This window comes from Pipistrellus hanaki (genome assembly GCF_964339955.1).
Source record: "Pipistrellus hanaki genome assembly, chromosome: 1".
In the NCBI taxonomy this organism is placed as follows: domain Eukaryota; kingdom Metazoa; phylum Chordata; class Mammalia; order Chiroptera; family Vespertilionidae; genus Pipistrellus; species Pipistrellus hanaki.
In genome coordinates, this window is record NC_140503.1 from 8,085,178 (window position 1) to 8,100,710 (window position 15,533).

The 15,533-nt window shown below is 37.0% G+C and overlaps 1 protein-coding gene across 11 annotated transcripts in view; it reads right to left on the reverse strand.

The window, feature by feature from the left end:
• UNC79 (unc-79 homolog, NALCN channel complex subunit) overlaps nt 1-15,533 on the reverse strand; it is a 205,130-nt gene that overhangs the window by 152,290 nt on the left and 37,307 nt on the right. For 8 of the 11 annotated variants that reach the window (XM_084873274.1, XM_084873267.1, XM_084873263.1 and 5 more), the window contains exons 2-4: nt 12,861-12,981; nt 6,701-7,005; nt 2,838-3,008 (exon numbers count right to left, since the gene is read on the reverse strand). In XM_084873274.1, the coding sequence (XP_084729400.1) occupies nt 2,838-3,008; nt 6,701-6,947 (418 nt within the window). In that variant the 5' untranslated portion in view covers nt 6,948-7,005; nt 12,861-12,981. Of the gene's footprint in view, nt 1-2,837; nt 3,009-6,700; nt 7,006-8,486; nt 8,505-12,860; nt 12,982-15,533 lie in introns of those variants that run through there. The other 3 variants (XM_084873271.1, XM_084873273.1, XM_084873264.1) reach the window with 3 other exon arrangements.

Genomic DNA, 15,533 nt, shown 5'->3' on the forward strand with positions numbered 1-15,533 from the left:
TAGTACTACAATTTATTTTTCAAAGATTTAAAGATGAAAAAGATTGGCTATCACTGAACCACAGGATTGGTGAAGAAAAACGAACACCGGAACTATGAGTCTAAAACTAGAGCAACAAAATAAATGAACCAGATCAGCAATTGGGTTAGCATCTGACATAAAATAAGATTGATGTTATTTCACGTAGATTATTAATGCCAGAAATAACCTTGGAGATACAACATTTTTTTCCGAACCCCTCCTTTACAGTTGATAAAAATGAAGTCTCAGACACATAAACATCTTGTTCATATTGGTAAATGAACAGCAAGTTACTCCACAAATAAGCACTAAAATTCACACATACGTTATAAACTAAATTTACTATTTTGTCCTCCTCAGTTGCCACAGTTCACACACTTAAATATGTTATAATTTCAGTGTGACTACATGGCATGTTTTGGGGCCTGTGTTTCTAATTAAGTAGAAATTAATCAAAGATGAAGAACATATTGTCAGTTGTCCCAATGCCTGAACATTCTTAAGTATAACTTCTGAGGCCTGATGTATGCAATGCCTCTCCCAAAATTAACTTATTTCTAAAAAGTAGAAATACAGTAATTTGGATTAATTATTACAAAGATGCAGCCTCACCTGATATTTTTTCTAAATGGCCATCCCTTTCTAAGGCTGTAGCCATAGACAAGTACTTGTCAGTAAGGTTAAACAGAACAACAACAAAAAAAAATGGTTAAATATTCTATTACTTGAATGGTATAATCAGTCTGATAATTTTTTTTAATCACTACATAATTTAGGCAGAAAGTAGACTCTTTGCTTAAAAGACATGAAAATTACAATTCCATAGCTAAAATTAAACTTGATTATAAAATACATAAATGTGGTTCAAAGGTACATATATTTACAGAACAGCAACTTTAATGAGATCATAAGTACATAATATTAAAATGGTGAAAAATGATCACTAGGAATTGAATGTGACCAACAAAGGTATTTTTATAGAACAAGAGTTGAGGGAAGGAGAGAAGTAAACTAACACTTAGTGAACGCTAGGCATTGTGTTAGCATCTTGTCAATCTTCTAGCGTCATCATCCTCTCAATTATCACAACCACCTTATGAAGCAGCCATTATTATTATTCTCATTTTACAGGTAAGAAACAGAAAGGTTAGTTAACTTGCCTAAAGTCACACAGCTAGTTGATAGCAGAGCTATGATTTGAATTGAGATCTATTTAAGTCCTCAAGCCATAACATAATCATTTCAGATTGTTCACTGAAACATAGATAATTCATAGGAGGATTTTTATCATAAAAGCTATCACACAACTTTTTTTTTTCTCTTTGCTCTCATGTCTGGAAAGCCTGAAGAATTAAGTCTAAAACAGCAAAATAGAATTCAAACCAGTTACATGTTTCTGACAATACTTGCACATGAGTCTCAAGCCTTAACTGTTTTCAAGGAGTTTTCATGTATTATCATTCACTTTATCACCACCACATCCCCATGAGAGAAAGCTGATGCTATCATCATTCTGGAGATGTGGTTTCATCTATGGGAGCTGCCAAACATCACACAGCAGATTATGGATAGAACTGAGCCTACAATCTACATATCCTGACTTTATCTATTGCTCCTTCCATCATAACTTACTGCCTTCAAATGCAAAAGATAATAATTTCTACAGCTGAGGCAACACTCCACCTTTTTTTCCTCAAGTCAAAAAAAAATAGCATCCTATCTAATAAAGAGGGAATATGCTAACTGACCCTCACACCTTTGCAAAGATGGCGGTGCCCATAGCCAATAAGGAGGGGATATGCTAATTGACTGTCCCGCCCTCAAATATGACTATGTCCACAGACAATAAGGAGAAAATATGCTAATTGACTGTCATGCCCTCCAATATGGTGGCGCCCACAGCCACAAGATGGCAGCGCCCAGTCCGTGCAACCCCACCGGGGTGGCAAGTGCATGGCAAGGCCAGGCCTGCCCCCAGGTGGGCCCGGATGCTCCACGTACCTGCCTCTGAAGTCCCCAGTCCCCTGAGCCCCCTCAGCTGCCAGGGACGGCCTGAGGCACAGGAAAGCCTAGGATGGCGGCTGCCCAGCTGCCCAGGGCCACCAGAGGCACAGGTAACCAGGGCCGCCCAAGGCTTACGCTGCCAGCAGTGGCAGCAGCAGAGGTATGATGGGACATTGCCTTCCCCTGATCACCGGGTCGCCTCCCGTCACTGAGGGCTCCTGGACTGTGAGAGGGGGCCAGGCAAGGCTGAGGGTCCCCCCGCTCCAGTGCATGAATTTTCATGCACGAGGCCTCTAATAATTTATACTTAGGAGCCGGGACCGGTTTGGCTCAATGGATGGAGCGTCAGCTTGGGGACTGAAGGGCCCCGGGTTCGATTCTGGTCAGGGGCATGTACCTTGGTTGCGGGCATGTCCCCGGTGGGGGGTGTGCGGGAGGCGGCTGATCGATGACTCTCTCTCATCGATGTTTCTAACTCTCTGTCTCTCTCCTTTCCTCTCTGTACAAAAATCAATAAAATATATTTTTTTAAAAAATTTATACTTAGGAAACATAAACTGCCTTGACATGTTCTCTCTTCCTATTGCAAAAGATCAAACTATGTGAATAGAACAAATGTAAGGTATAATCTTCCACACCTTTGGTTTTCATCATAATATTCATGCTGAAGCGACTGAATTTAAATCATGGCACATGTCCATAGCGAGTGATTTCATTATAATCTTACAAAATTTATAGCCTCAAACAGCAAAAGCAATTTCCATTTGTACAATATATAAAAATAATCTGGTATTAGGTAAAATTCAACTTACATATAGCCATTGGTAGGAAAGATGTGCTAAGATATTCAATAATATCCTTGTGCAGAAATGGAGGGAAGGTAGCTAACGTTGATATCATCGTGTAGGGCAAAGTACTCAGAATATCATCATTGAGAAAGGGCAGCAAACATGTGGTTGTATAAAATATCGACTGTCCAAGATCTACAAAAGAAAATTGAGTAATCAGTCACTGAATATTTTGCCATTTAACAAAATATGCTAATTATACATTCTAAGTTTTTATGAACTGATTTAAATTATAAGCAACTATTGCTCCCTTCCTATTAAGAGTTCTAAAACTTACTACTCAGTATAGTAACTGTACAGCATTTGCTCAATAAATGACTAATGAATGACTACATTAAGACAAATAAATATCTATTACATGAGCTTTTCCTCAATACTTTATCAAGCTTCAGGAACACTTGTTATTCATATTACTCCTCAATTTCATAAATTAGAAGCACTTTCCATGGGCTAATGATTCCTGAAATCCTTCCAGCATTCTTACCTGTATTTTCATTATACAAGATAACTGGCACAGGATGTTAAATTATTTTCTCACTGGAAGTTTTAGGAAAGTCAAGGGCAGGACTGGAAATAAAGCCAGGTTAGCCCTAGCCAGTTTTTTTTTAATATATTTTATTGATTTTTTACAGAGAGGAAGGGAGAGGGAGAGAGTTAGATATATCAAGGAGAGAGAAACATCAATCAGCTGCCTTCTGGACACCCCCTACTGGAGATGTGTCCGCAACCAAGATAATGCCCTTGACCAGACTCGAACCTGGGACTCTTGAGTCTGGAGGCCAATGCTCTATCCACTGAGCCAAACCGGTTAGGACAGCCCTAGCCAGTTTTGCTCAGTAGATAAGAGTATTGATCTGAAGACTAAAGGATCCTGGGTTCAATTCCTGGCCAAGGGCACTTCTTTTGGTTGTGGGCTCCATCCTGCCCTGGTTGGGGCATGGGTGGGAGGCAACCAATTGCTGTGTCTCTCTCACATTGATGTTTTTCTCTCTGTGTGTCTCTCCCTGTCCCTTCCGCTCTCTCTAAAAATCAATGGAAAAATATCCTCGGGTGAGGATTAACAAAAACAAAATTAAAAAAACAGGCTATTTGTAATCCATCAACCAAACTACAATCTTCCTACACTTGGAGTCATGGGGAATAAGGTAATTTGCATCTGCCAGCACCAGGGCAGATTCAGTTGCATCAAAGAAAGGAAGCCGTAAACTACTGCTGCATGTCCCTGGTATTTAGTTATAGGTTATCACAGAAGAACGTGCCACCTAATCATAATCAGTCAACATTTTTAAATGGGGATAGGAACATTACCTACCTCACTTCATTAAAAGGATTGTTAGGAGCTTTAAATGAGATAAATGTAAAGTGCTTAACCAAACATATAATGTGCGTTCCGCATATATTAGCCATTTTATTTTATTAATGTTAGTATTGTTACTATTATTATTACCTGCACAAGGAGTAAAAATAGAGGACATTTGGGGGGTGGGGGGGGGGGAATCACTATTTAGCTTTAGAATGCATGTAGACCAAATCCCAGTGCAAGGAATGTGTATTTTGAATTCTGGACCTCCCAGTATATAGGTCATCAGCCACTGACTAGACAATGAAGACTCTGATTGTTTTCATATTCATTATAAAAGAAAAGTATTCAACTTGTTTGTTTTGCAGATTTACTTTCTTAGTGCTATTTTGACGCCTAATGTATTTCTGACTTTCATTAAAATTAATTTGCCATCTCAGCAAGCAATCAACTGTCAACAGAGAAGATGTGGCCACACTATACACTGAGGAGCAAGGTCAGCCAGCCTTGGGTTTCCAATGAAGACACAGAAAACCCATAGGTGGTTCACAAGTAATGTATAAAAAGTGCATAAGAAGATACCTCGGCTGCGTTTTAGCCTATTTTCAGAACATTAGCACAGAAAGGGGCCTGAGAGGCCACCTGGAATATTCTTCATATGAGGATCAGGCCTGAGGAAGGGGAGTGATTGTCCAAGGTTTCCTAAGAGTTAGCAGGCTGCACTGAGCTCTTCCGGGTACACTGCATTGCCCCTTGTGCAGACACAGCCTCTAGCCCTAGCCGAAGGTTGTTCTCAAACATGGTGTACAAAAGAACCACCCACAGAGCTGGTTAAAAATCCAGTGATTCTTGTTCAGAAGTCCTGGCTTAGGACCCAGAATTCCATGCTTCAAGATTCCTCAGCGATTCTGAAGTTGTTCAGACCATGCTTAGAGGAAAATGCTGTACCGTTTTTAACCTCTCAGGGTGGTCTAGTGAGGTCCCCACTATCTTTCAAGCTTTGTCAAGCAGAACAAGAGCGTGGTATATACATAACAGTGAAAAGTCACAAAATAGCTGTGGGTGTAAAAGCAAAAATACAAATCATTCTCTCTGAAATTGTCATAATGTACACATGAATTGCAATTACTTGAATTGTGAGTCTCCAAAGTGAATCTTAAGCAAGGGGCTCTGAAAGGAAAGAACAGCTGCCTAACACAGCGGCCCAGCCCAGAACCAGGCAGGTCCAAGATGACCACAGGACTGGAGTCACAAAGGAAAAGCACTGACCAGCTCACCACACAGGAAACTCTGGCAGCCTCCTGTTCAAAGGGTCATCGCCTTTAAGTTCTGAGCTGGGATAGGACCACAATAAAAGTGACGTGGCTTAAAACAGCTACAGAATTATATAATAAGCAAATTTACAGATGTCTATGTTTTTATATTCACTCTAATACAGAATTGTAATTATAAGCATAAACAAATTCAATAATCACCATTTCATCATTTTTATGCAAGTAGGTTTTTTTTATAATTTTTTAAAATTAGGAACACATCTTACTAAATAAACCATTAAGCATTCTCACAGGAGAGTTAGCCATAACTAAAAAGCAAAATAACCCCTCCTCACCCATCCATTTTCCAAATTCCAATATTTTTGTACAGTGAAACTTTGATTATCATCCTTCTAGAAACCAAATTGTCAGTGCTTTCAAGTTAAGACAACTGGCATTATAAAAGTTCATTTTCTGCAACAACAAAAAAAAAATCCCTTTTCTTATTGTATGGTTTCCCATTTGATTCACCCAACAATAATACTGAATGGTTGAGCAGTAAATATGATTGGACTATTTTTTATGGGATAGAAGAATTTGGTAAGCAAGCAAGATCATGAAATTGCCTAAAGACACACAGAAGAAAGGGGAAGAATTAAGAAGTATATTCTTAGCTTCTGTCCTAAGGCACCACTGATAATGTTCACTATACACCTTATACAGCATATGACAGTTACCACTTAGCCAACATTCTGTAATTAACTTCTGGTTGTTGGTTACATTTGCAACATTTCTTAGATTTCTTTTTATTTTTAGAGATGTCTTCTTATCTAATGTCCTGGGCTTCAAGACAGGAAAAATGAATCCCAGAGAGATTCCATGATTTGGCTCCCCCCCAAAAAAATCACAGAATTAAGTCTGCATTTAACCTGCTCTTCAAGCTTCACCTCTTATATCTTCAAGGGGGCAACTTTTTAAGTCTTCGCTCCCAAATCATTTCAACAAGAGTCTGCATGATAAGCAGATCAGGAGAGAAGAGATATATTCCTGTTACAGTCTTTCTCCTCTCCCGGCCCATTCACCCCCAATTCAGGCCCACTTGGACAGCATCTCTCTGGCCATAGAACAGAGAAATGTTAGGATGGAAAACATCATAATTAAATTTCAATGTAAGAAAGGCTTTAGCCTCACAGAGACCTTTCAAGCAATTTACTCCAATAATAACAGTCAGCAGCTTCCATAGACAATCCCAAAGTGTTGGAGTGGATGCTCACCGTGTTGGCCATGCTGTAGTAAAGGAACTAGATCCAGGAGAGTCACCAAAGTCGCGTAGAGGCCTTGATAGTCCAAGGAAGGGTAGTCTGACAAGTGAGCATCACGACTTTGCAGGCTGCGTTCAGAGGGAGCATCTCGCAGGACGCTGTAAAGGAGGGAGCGAGTAACAGTAGGGTTGATGGAACTGACCTGCGGTCTTAGAGATGGGGTGAGTGGGAATGGCACAGGAAAAAGACACATGGTCATGGGCACTGTCAAATTGGAGGCATCTTGGCTTTCCTTCTTCCCTGTGCGGGACAAAATGCTGTTGGGGGGACAAAGAAAAAAAAGAGACAACAAAGACACAAAGAACAGCACATTACATTGAAATGACACTCTAAAACAAATAATAAAACACCAGATACGCCCCACATAAGATGCAATGGCCACACCAGGAGCATCTGCAAACCTGGGTCAGGTCACTCGGCTTCATGCTCAGATACCAATAAGGCAAGGTTTACTTTGCGGAAGTTGCATTGCATCTCATGTGTTATCTGGTTTGTAAGGAGCAAAAATATAAAAATGCATGTTTCAGTGCCAAACCCATGTTTTACAGTTTATCGATCTGGTGAAAAAGTTTCCTGGAAGGAAAAATAGCAGCTTTGTCTACTAACTTAGGGTTTTTACTCTTAATTTTTTTTAAAAGCTTTCAAAACAAAGGAAGTTTCTAGCAAGACTGTCTTAATCAGGTAAATAAAACTTGCAAAATATAGGTATGGCACTTGCAGAAACATGTTTTAGCAAAGAATAAACATGTGTGTTTATTAAGAAAGTCTTAAAAATCACATGTTTATTGCATCAAAATAATGTCTATATGTATATTATGATACTGTTTCATGACATTCTGTCAGTATCATTTGAGATAATGAAGTTTAAACAGGCATATGAATTTAGAAATAATACATATTTCTAAAATGTTAGCTAAACTACATTGGAAAAGCTGTAAAATAATATATATTAAATGGTCCGTAGCATATGTTTGTGAACTAATGATAATGGTTATTTATGTGTGTGTTTTTAATTTTGCATGTTGGGGGAGAAACATTTTAATCTATGAATACAAACAATGGCTTATTAAATAGTTACCTTCAAAATTCTAAAGGCTAAGCAAGCAGTATCTGCCAGGTAGCTGCATCTTATACAATAAGATCTCATATGTTACTGCTGCTACTTACGTTATTATTCAACAAAACTCACTAAAAACTAGAGGAAAGATAGTTTAGAAAGTTAACAAAAAGTTTAAGGGGAATAAAAATAAATTATAAAAATATATTGGCTTTCTTTTAGCCTTCAGTTTTAAATAAAAACCTTTTAGTAAAAGTGATAAAGCAGAAAAGTTGTTAATTTAAAAATAGAAAAAAATAACTACATAGCCAAATGTTTAGATTTTTTAATATGCGGTTATACTATTTATCATTACAGACAACAGCTATACGTTATAATGATAATATCTGCTGTACTTACAACGTGCTTTTATATGTTAATCAAAACAGATAACAATTTATAAACGCCTCGTTACATAAAAATAACCTTGTTTTACACTTATTCTATGTGAATAAAATATTACTAAGTTCTTAGTTAATGGTACTACATTTACAAATTTTACGGTGGGGTGAAGAATTGGTTAGTGTCAAGCATGCTTGCTATTCCAAATTTACATTTATTTTTATTTACTCTTAGTGCAAAATATGTTACAATGTAAGAAAAATAACTACATGCTTCTTGTTTTCCATGTGCCTAATTTACCTCAATTTCCTTTGTCTTCTGTTCCCCAATGTCGAGGGAAAAACAATCAATAATAATAAAAATAATTTCAGAATAGTTATGTAACACTTCTTAGCAATAAAAAACTTAAGATTTAGTGTACGGTTTTTTTTTTTAACTTTTAAAGGGATTTAAGTTACCTTTTTTTGTGTGTGATGTATTTAATTTTGTAAGCTTCTACTTTACAATGGGATAATATCAACATTCCAGTTACCCCTGCCTGTCTACATCCAATATAAATATCATCATATTCCATCAGACTTTATACTTTCCTCACATAATTCAGTTACTCCTAAAAATACCACCTTTAAATTTTATAGTCTTGATAATAAGCCCAGCCACCAAAAAAAAAATATACATATATTTTAAACGTATAGGATTCTATCCCGCTGAAAATACCTTTAGAATCACAATGGATATGTCAGACATATTATTTCCCAAACTTCAGCCCTAAATTAACCAACTACCAGCATCTTTTCAAATTTATAAGATGTGGATCTTTCAGCAGTGGTATAAAAAAAATACTTTGCCATTGAGAATAAAATGTTCTCTTTATCATATATTAATACTGTCCTTTCAATCAAGTACAGTGCTCTCATCAAAGTTTGTCTTGGTGGGGGAAATACAGCACATTATATTTTCAAATATACATTGCTATTTTTCCAAAGTTTGATATAATTTGACAAATACTAGTAAATCAACTTTGGAGGTTCTCTTTTGATATTTTTCCCTTCCTGTATATGTGGCATTCCCAAATGATAGCAGCATCAACCTCAGACATTCAGGGAGGGAAGAATGTCAGCATTAAAGCAGTAAAACTCTCTCACTGCCTTCAGATTCAATAAGTAGGTGAAATTGAGAGAGAAAAATGGCTGAGGATGAGTTATCCATGAAACCAGCTTTAAATTACCATTCATGTTCAATGTGAGGAAATGTTTTCATTTGTGGAAAAACTTAAGAAGGGCTCATGAATAAATGTGCAATGTATTGTGATTTTATGATGTTTTGTGAGTTTTATTCAGGAAGAAAAAAAAAAAACAAAAAAAAAACACCTATTTCCCCAACCAAACTGTTTAACTTGGGAATCATAAAACCAACTTCCCATTTGAAATTCTTTCCCAGAGGTCTGTACATCCAACCAGAAAGAATATTCAGAACGCCCTGCTCAGAAGAGTTTGACTCAGCATCCAACTTTTCACCTTTCCTTCTCCCTCCTGAGATCCTCTTTATCAAGCATTTACTTCCAACATCAAGAGAAATCGAGAAAAGATCTCTGTGGGTGTTGGTAAAGATGAGAAGTTGCCCCAAGGTATTTATAGCACAGAAAATTAATACATAAAATAAACTTTCTCTAAGGTTATAAATGTTGACTTGAGTTGAATGCACCAAACAAACTTTTTTAAATCATTTGAAGCTTCTCTGTAGACTTCAAATCAGTAATCTGAAGGGCTATATACTCCTCCTAAGTAATCAGAAATTATAATTCAATTATGAGGCTAGAATCCCTTTTAAAAACATATTAAACTTTTTCTAAGAGTTAGCAGAAAATGACTTTTCCCAAACTTAATTATTTTTTAAAAAATGTTATGTGCTACCAGCTTAAATGGCACCAGAAGAGAGAATGTTTGACGTAGGAAGACTGGAAACCTTTAAATGTTCTGCCAGGTAAAAGGCAAGATCCTTAAAGACCTTAGATGTTTAAAACACGGTCACAAATGCTTCTAATAGATGATAGACAGACACCTCTGGTAGTGGTGAGGGGGGATTAAATTAGATGATCTTCATAGTTGCTTCTAATACGAAAAGCAAACAAAAAACTAAACCCTGAAGTTGTGTGAAAACTGTGTCAATTCCTACACTTTAGGTTCCTACTAAATTAAAATGAGTACAACTCAGAATTCAGATGAAATTTTACCCAAGATCCCAGGTTAGATGAAGTCAATGCACTAGAAGGGTTCCTACATAGGTGAAATATGAACCAAAGTCAAGTCAATTCAACAAACATATACTGATCTTCTAAGGACCAAACACTGAGGTAGGCTCGAGGGGTAGCAAGCTGAATAATACACAGGACTCACCTTCAACCAGCCTAGAGTTTAGGGAACCGCCATGCACTCTGTCCTGAGTCTAATTATCAGCTAAGTGGATGTGTGGACTATTCAACTGTTGATCTAGTCAGTTATGCTAAACACAATCGCTTCTCTCCTGTGCATTAAATTAATTGAAGTTAAACAGGTAGGATAATTACTGCCTTTGGAAATATGTACAAAAGTCTACTTAAATCAATGAGAGTAATATGCATGCATGAATACCAGAGGACTATTACTCTAAAAATGCAATTCTGACTCCAATGGAGCTACTGAAACTTCAAGTTGCATATTTTAATCAAAATAATAATAATGTTAGCATCCTTGAGAATTCTCAAATAAGAAGACAGAGGGTTACTCTATGAAAAATCATCTCTAACTCTTTCTTCTTATTTCCTTCCAAGTATCTCAATTCTAAAAGCCAAAAGAATTTCTGAATGTAAAAATTATATAAAAGGCTATGATTGCCCAACCATCATGCCATACACTGAAACCAATACAAAATAATATTGAATGTAAACTATAACTAAAATTTATTTTAATAATACACTTATTTCATAGAATTATTATAAGGGATTAATTAAATAAGATGATACGTGAAAAGTGCTTAAAACAGTGCTTGACAAATATAATTACTATTATTATTATACTATGTTATTATGATTACGATAGCTATCGTTAGTATTATTACTAGTTGTTGTCTTTTAATTATTACTAGTATTGCAGCTGTTGATGTCTCCCTTTGAAATTGGACTTGGCTCAATTGCATAGAATCTTCTCCAACAGCCACTTGAACAAAATACCTTAATATCAGTTTGATTATTAAAATGCTATGACCCATGACCATATTTTAATGATCTATTGTTCAAGAAAATGGAACCTTCATGTCTTGCAAACATTACTTTGGTATCCTAAATTTCTTAACGTTTGGCACAATGACTAAGACCTAAGCAGTAAGCTCCAAGTTCCAACTAGGGTGTCACAGTTCCTTTGCAAATGGAATTCAGAATTTGCTTCTTACTGAGAAGTACCTCCCAATGCGAGAACTTAAAAAATGGGTGATAAAGGAAAGTGTTTCCCATTGAGAAAACTGACCTCAAAGACAAGAGGAGAATTCAAGAGAATAGAATCAAACGCCTTTGTGCATAAACTTATCTGATTATTACTATGAAAACTGAGCTAATCATTCCACTGCGATTTGAAAATAAGGGAAATATCCTATAACAAGGCCCTCAACTTACTATGCAAGTATGAAATCTATGAATCTGATCAACAGAATCCCCTTAAGGTAGAACAGGGACACCCAAGGTTCTAAAGAAGAAAAGATACTCCAAAGATCAGAACAAAGAGATAGCAGGACTGCAGAAGGCTAGTAACGGACTTGACCACATGAAGCTTCTTTCTACAGAGCGTTCAGTCTGCCCGTGCAAAACCTCAAACCACAGTGAACTCCAGTGCCACTGCAATCCTTCCAAATTGGTGTTCTTTCCCTACCTAATACCTGTCTCACCAAACTTTTGCTGTTATATAGTTAAAGAAACAGTAGCGGGTCAAAGCTATGTGTTTCCAAAACCAGATTTGGAGTGACAAGACCATGGTAACAAAGAGACCTGGCCTTAGAATTTAATACAAAGCAAAGTGTTCCCCTCACTTCTTGGATGTTATTTTCCTAATGAGAACTGTGAAGCAGAGAGGTCCCTCCGGCCACTACGTTACAGTAAAAGCTGACAGTATCTGTTGTTTCCTGGCCCTCCAGAGAATTTCCCTATCAATTGAAAAGCATGGTGAACACTTGAAGTGTCACACCAATGAAAAATAACTTATCACCACATAGTATACCATGTAATATATGTTCTTACTAAATATTATACATCAGTACGAAATGCTACTGATGAACCTAAAATGCTACATAATTCTGAGTTTCTTTAAGACCGTAAGTGCTTCCTTTCTTAATGTTAGCAATACAGTTTCTCCTTTTAAGCCTACTCTATGTTTACTGCTAGATATATAACTTTTATCACTCTATAAAATCTCTTGATAAGACGTTCTACGGAGGGAAGCAGGCAGAAGCCACGCAACCCTGTTTTTCTTTCCCTCAGGCCTGTGATCGGATCTGCTATAGACACCCAGGGACCTGGAGTCCAGACTCTTCTGGCAGAGCACTAGGAAAAAGGCCCTTCAACACATTCAGTTCCATCAAAATGTAAATCCCCATCACTTCAGTCCTATCTAGTAATTCTTTCAAAGCAGAGGATATTTTAAAGCTTACCTTAACAAGGTCTGAGAAAAGTATTTCAGGGTGTTTGCAATATCTGTTCCTGAAGGTACAGGGTAAATGTTGTGGAGAACCCGGTTATGATATTCCTGTAAGTACCGGATCTTGGAAGCAACTAGATAGAAACAAAACAAAACAAAAACAAAAACAAAACAAAAAAAGAAAAAGAAGAGGAATCATCTTGTACTGTGTATTAGCTATATGGCTATTAGTTTTCATGATCAGAAACAGGAATTTAATTTTTTTAAATATGTAAATTTTTATGGAATTCCATGGTAGAAACAATTATAGGAAGACCTGTAATTTCTTTAAATTGTTATCAGAACACAAAATTATTTTTAGTTATCTGGTTTAATAACTTTTTCACAAATTAGCCATTACCTTTTTTTTATCACCAAGAAAGGCAATACTCCAAATTATTTTATAATCACTCCCAAGTTAGCTTATTTTTAGCAAAATAATAGTAGACATATATTTCTGCCACCAGAGAATTATATTTAATATTACTTAACTGAAACTAAAGGATAATAAAACTCAAAAGGTCTTTCAACAATAATCTAAAAATCCATTGCACAATGGCATCAGTTGAAACCAGACCTTTAACTCGGGAAGTGTTCAGAAAAGCGTGTCTAGCAAATGTTTGAACTGAAAAAATATTTAGAATAGATTAACTTAGTATTAAATAAGAATACAATGTTTGGGTGGTAATAAAAAAATTAATGTGCTGAAACCAATTTGGCTCGGTGGATAGAGCGTTGGACTGCAGACACAAGGGTCCTGGGTTCAATTCCGTTTGAGGGCATGTGCGTTGGTTGTGGGCACATCCCCAGTGAGGGATGTGCAGGAGGCAGCTGATATGTTTCTCTTTCATCGATGTTTCTTACTCTCTTTCTCCCTTCCTCTCTGTAAAAAATCAATAAAATATAAAAAATAAAAAAATAATGTCATATTTTTCTTCAAGACATTTCAGAAATTAGGAGACTTCCTAAGCTTTCTGAACTTGGCTGCCCAGATCTCCTCAACATTCAGGAGGGACTAAAGAGGCTTATTGACCTTCCTAGACCTACCTGGAGTCACCAGCATTGTCCACATTCCTGACCTGACCTTTGACCTGGCTGCAGTGAATGGCCCAGTTTGAGTCATTCCTCTTTGCAAATCCCAAGGGGTCATGATGGTCAATGTCTCTCAGGTCGCCTCCTCCACAGAGCTCTCAACACTGTCCACTTGTCCTTTCAATCTTTAAGGCTACCAAGGGAGCCCTTTAGGTGGAATGGCTCGCTGTCAGCAGTTAACAGAAAACAAATCAAGTCCGGAGAAGCAAGGCCATGCTGTTCCCAACAGCCCAGGGAAATAGGCTCCTGGATGCGCTAACTGAAATTCTGGCCCAAGTAACTAAAGAACATCAAAATGCGTTTGATAGGCATGGGATGTAGAATCACAGAATGATGAAATATCAGAACTGGGAGAGCCTTAAAGACCTTTTCCAGAACCACTGCATCTTAGAGTTGGGAAATAAGGCACATTAGGTTATCAAGGGCAGAGCTAGACTAGAACTTATAAACCCTGACCCCCACCAGGTGCCCTTTCCACTATGGCAAACTCTAGAATACCATTGTGAAATGTAGTCAAAAGGCAGATAGTGGGTGTTCACTGCATGACATCAAAGCAATTTTCAGCTGTTATTGTTCCCTGATTCTAAATCTCATATATACCATTTATCAAATTTCTCTTTTCTCTCTACAACTACCTACACATTTCCATAATATGGTTAGTATTTTCCAACATAAATAAGCCTAGATGGGGGATAAGACATTGAGCGTGTATATAGCACATCACCTCTGAAAAAAGCAACGAGGTTATATCCATTGTCTCAATCAATCCCAAATTACCTGGTTGTAAAAATAACTTTTTTCCTAAGATAAGGAAAAATAAGTGATACTTTAAAATATTTCAATTACAGCCCGGTCAACCTATGAACCAGAGGTCATGGCTGGATTCCCTATTAGATCATATGGCTACATTGCAGGCTCAGTCCCTCAGTAGGGAACGTGTAGGAGGCAGTTGATCAATGATTCTCTCTCAGTGATTTTATTTCCATCTCTCCATTTCCTCTCTGAAATAAATTTTAAAAAATACTTTTTTTAATAAAATGTTTCAATACATAACCTACAAAATCCATTTTCTTCTCAGCATTTTTGACCTACTGTTCATCATCTTTTATTAAGTCACATTCAGGGAACCATAGTTTCAAGCCCCAAATATTAGAGATATGTACTAGGACAGCATATGTTTTCTGCTCACCCAGCATCACAGTAATATTCTGTTACTGTGACTTGTCTCAGCCTTTAATATTTAGCAGGTTTCTGTTGAGTATTTCAGAAAAATGTGAATCATTCCACCACCTGAGAGTGCAGGTTGTGGACAATAAACTCAAATGAGGAGAACAGCCATAGATTCCCCCAACTTGCTGTTTGCTCATAATTCAAGAGCTACGAAACTGTCCATGTACAACAAGGGCATGCATTCGGAAATGTCTTTTTAAAAAAATGAATGTTCTTTGTTTTATAGTTGAATGTTCTTTTTTTTTAAGTTATTTTTTGTTAAAATTCAGCAATGTCTCCTTTTAGTGGATGTCCAAACATGCAAGGGAATGCAGCAATGAGGGTC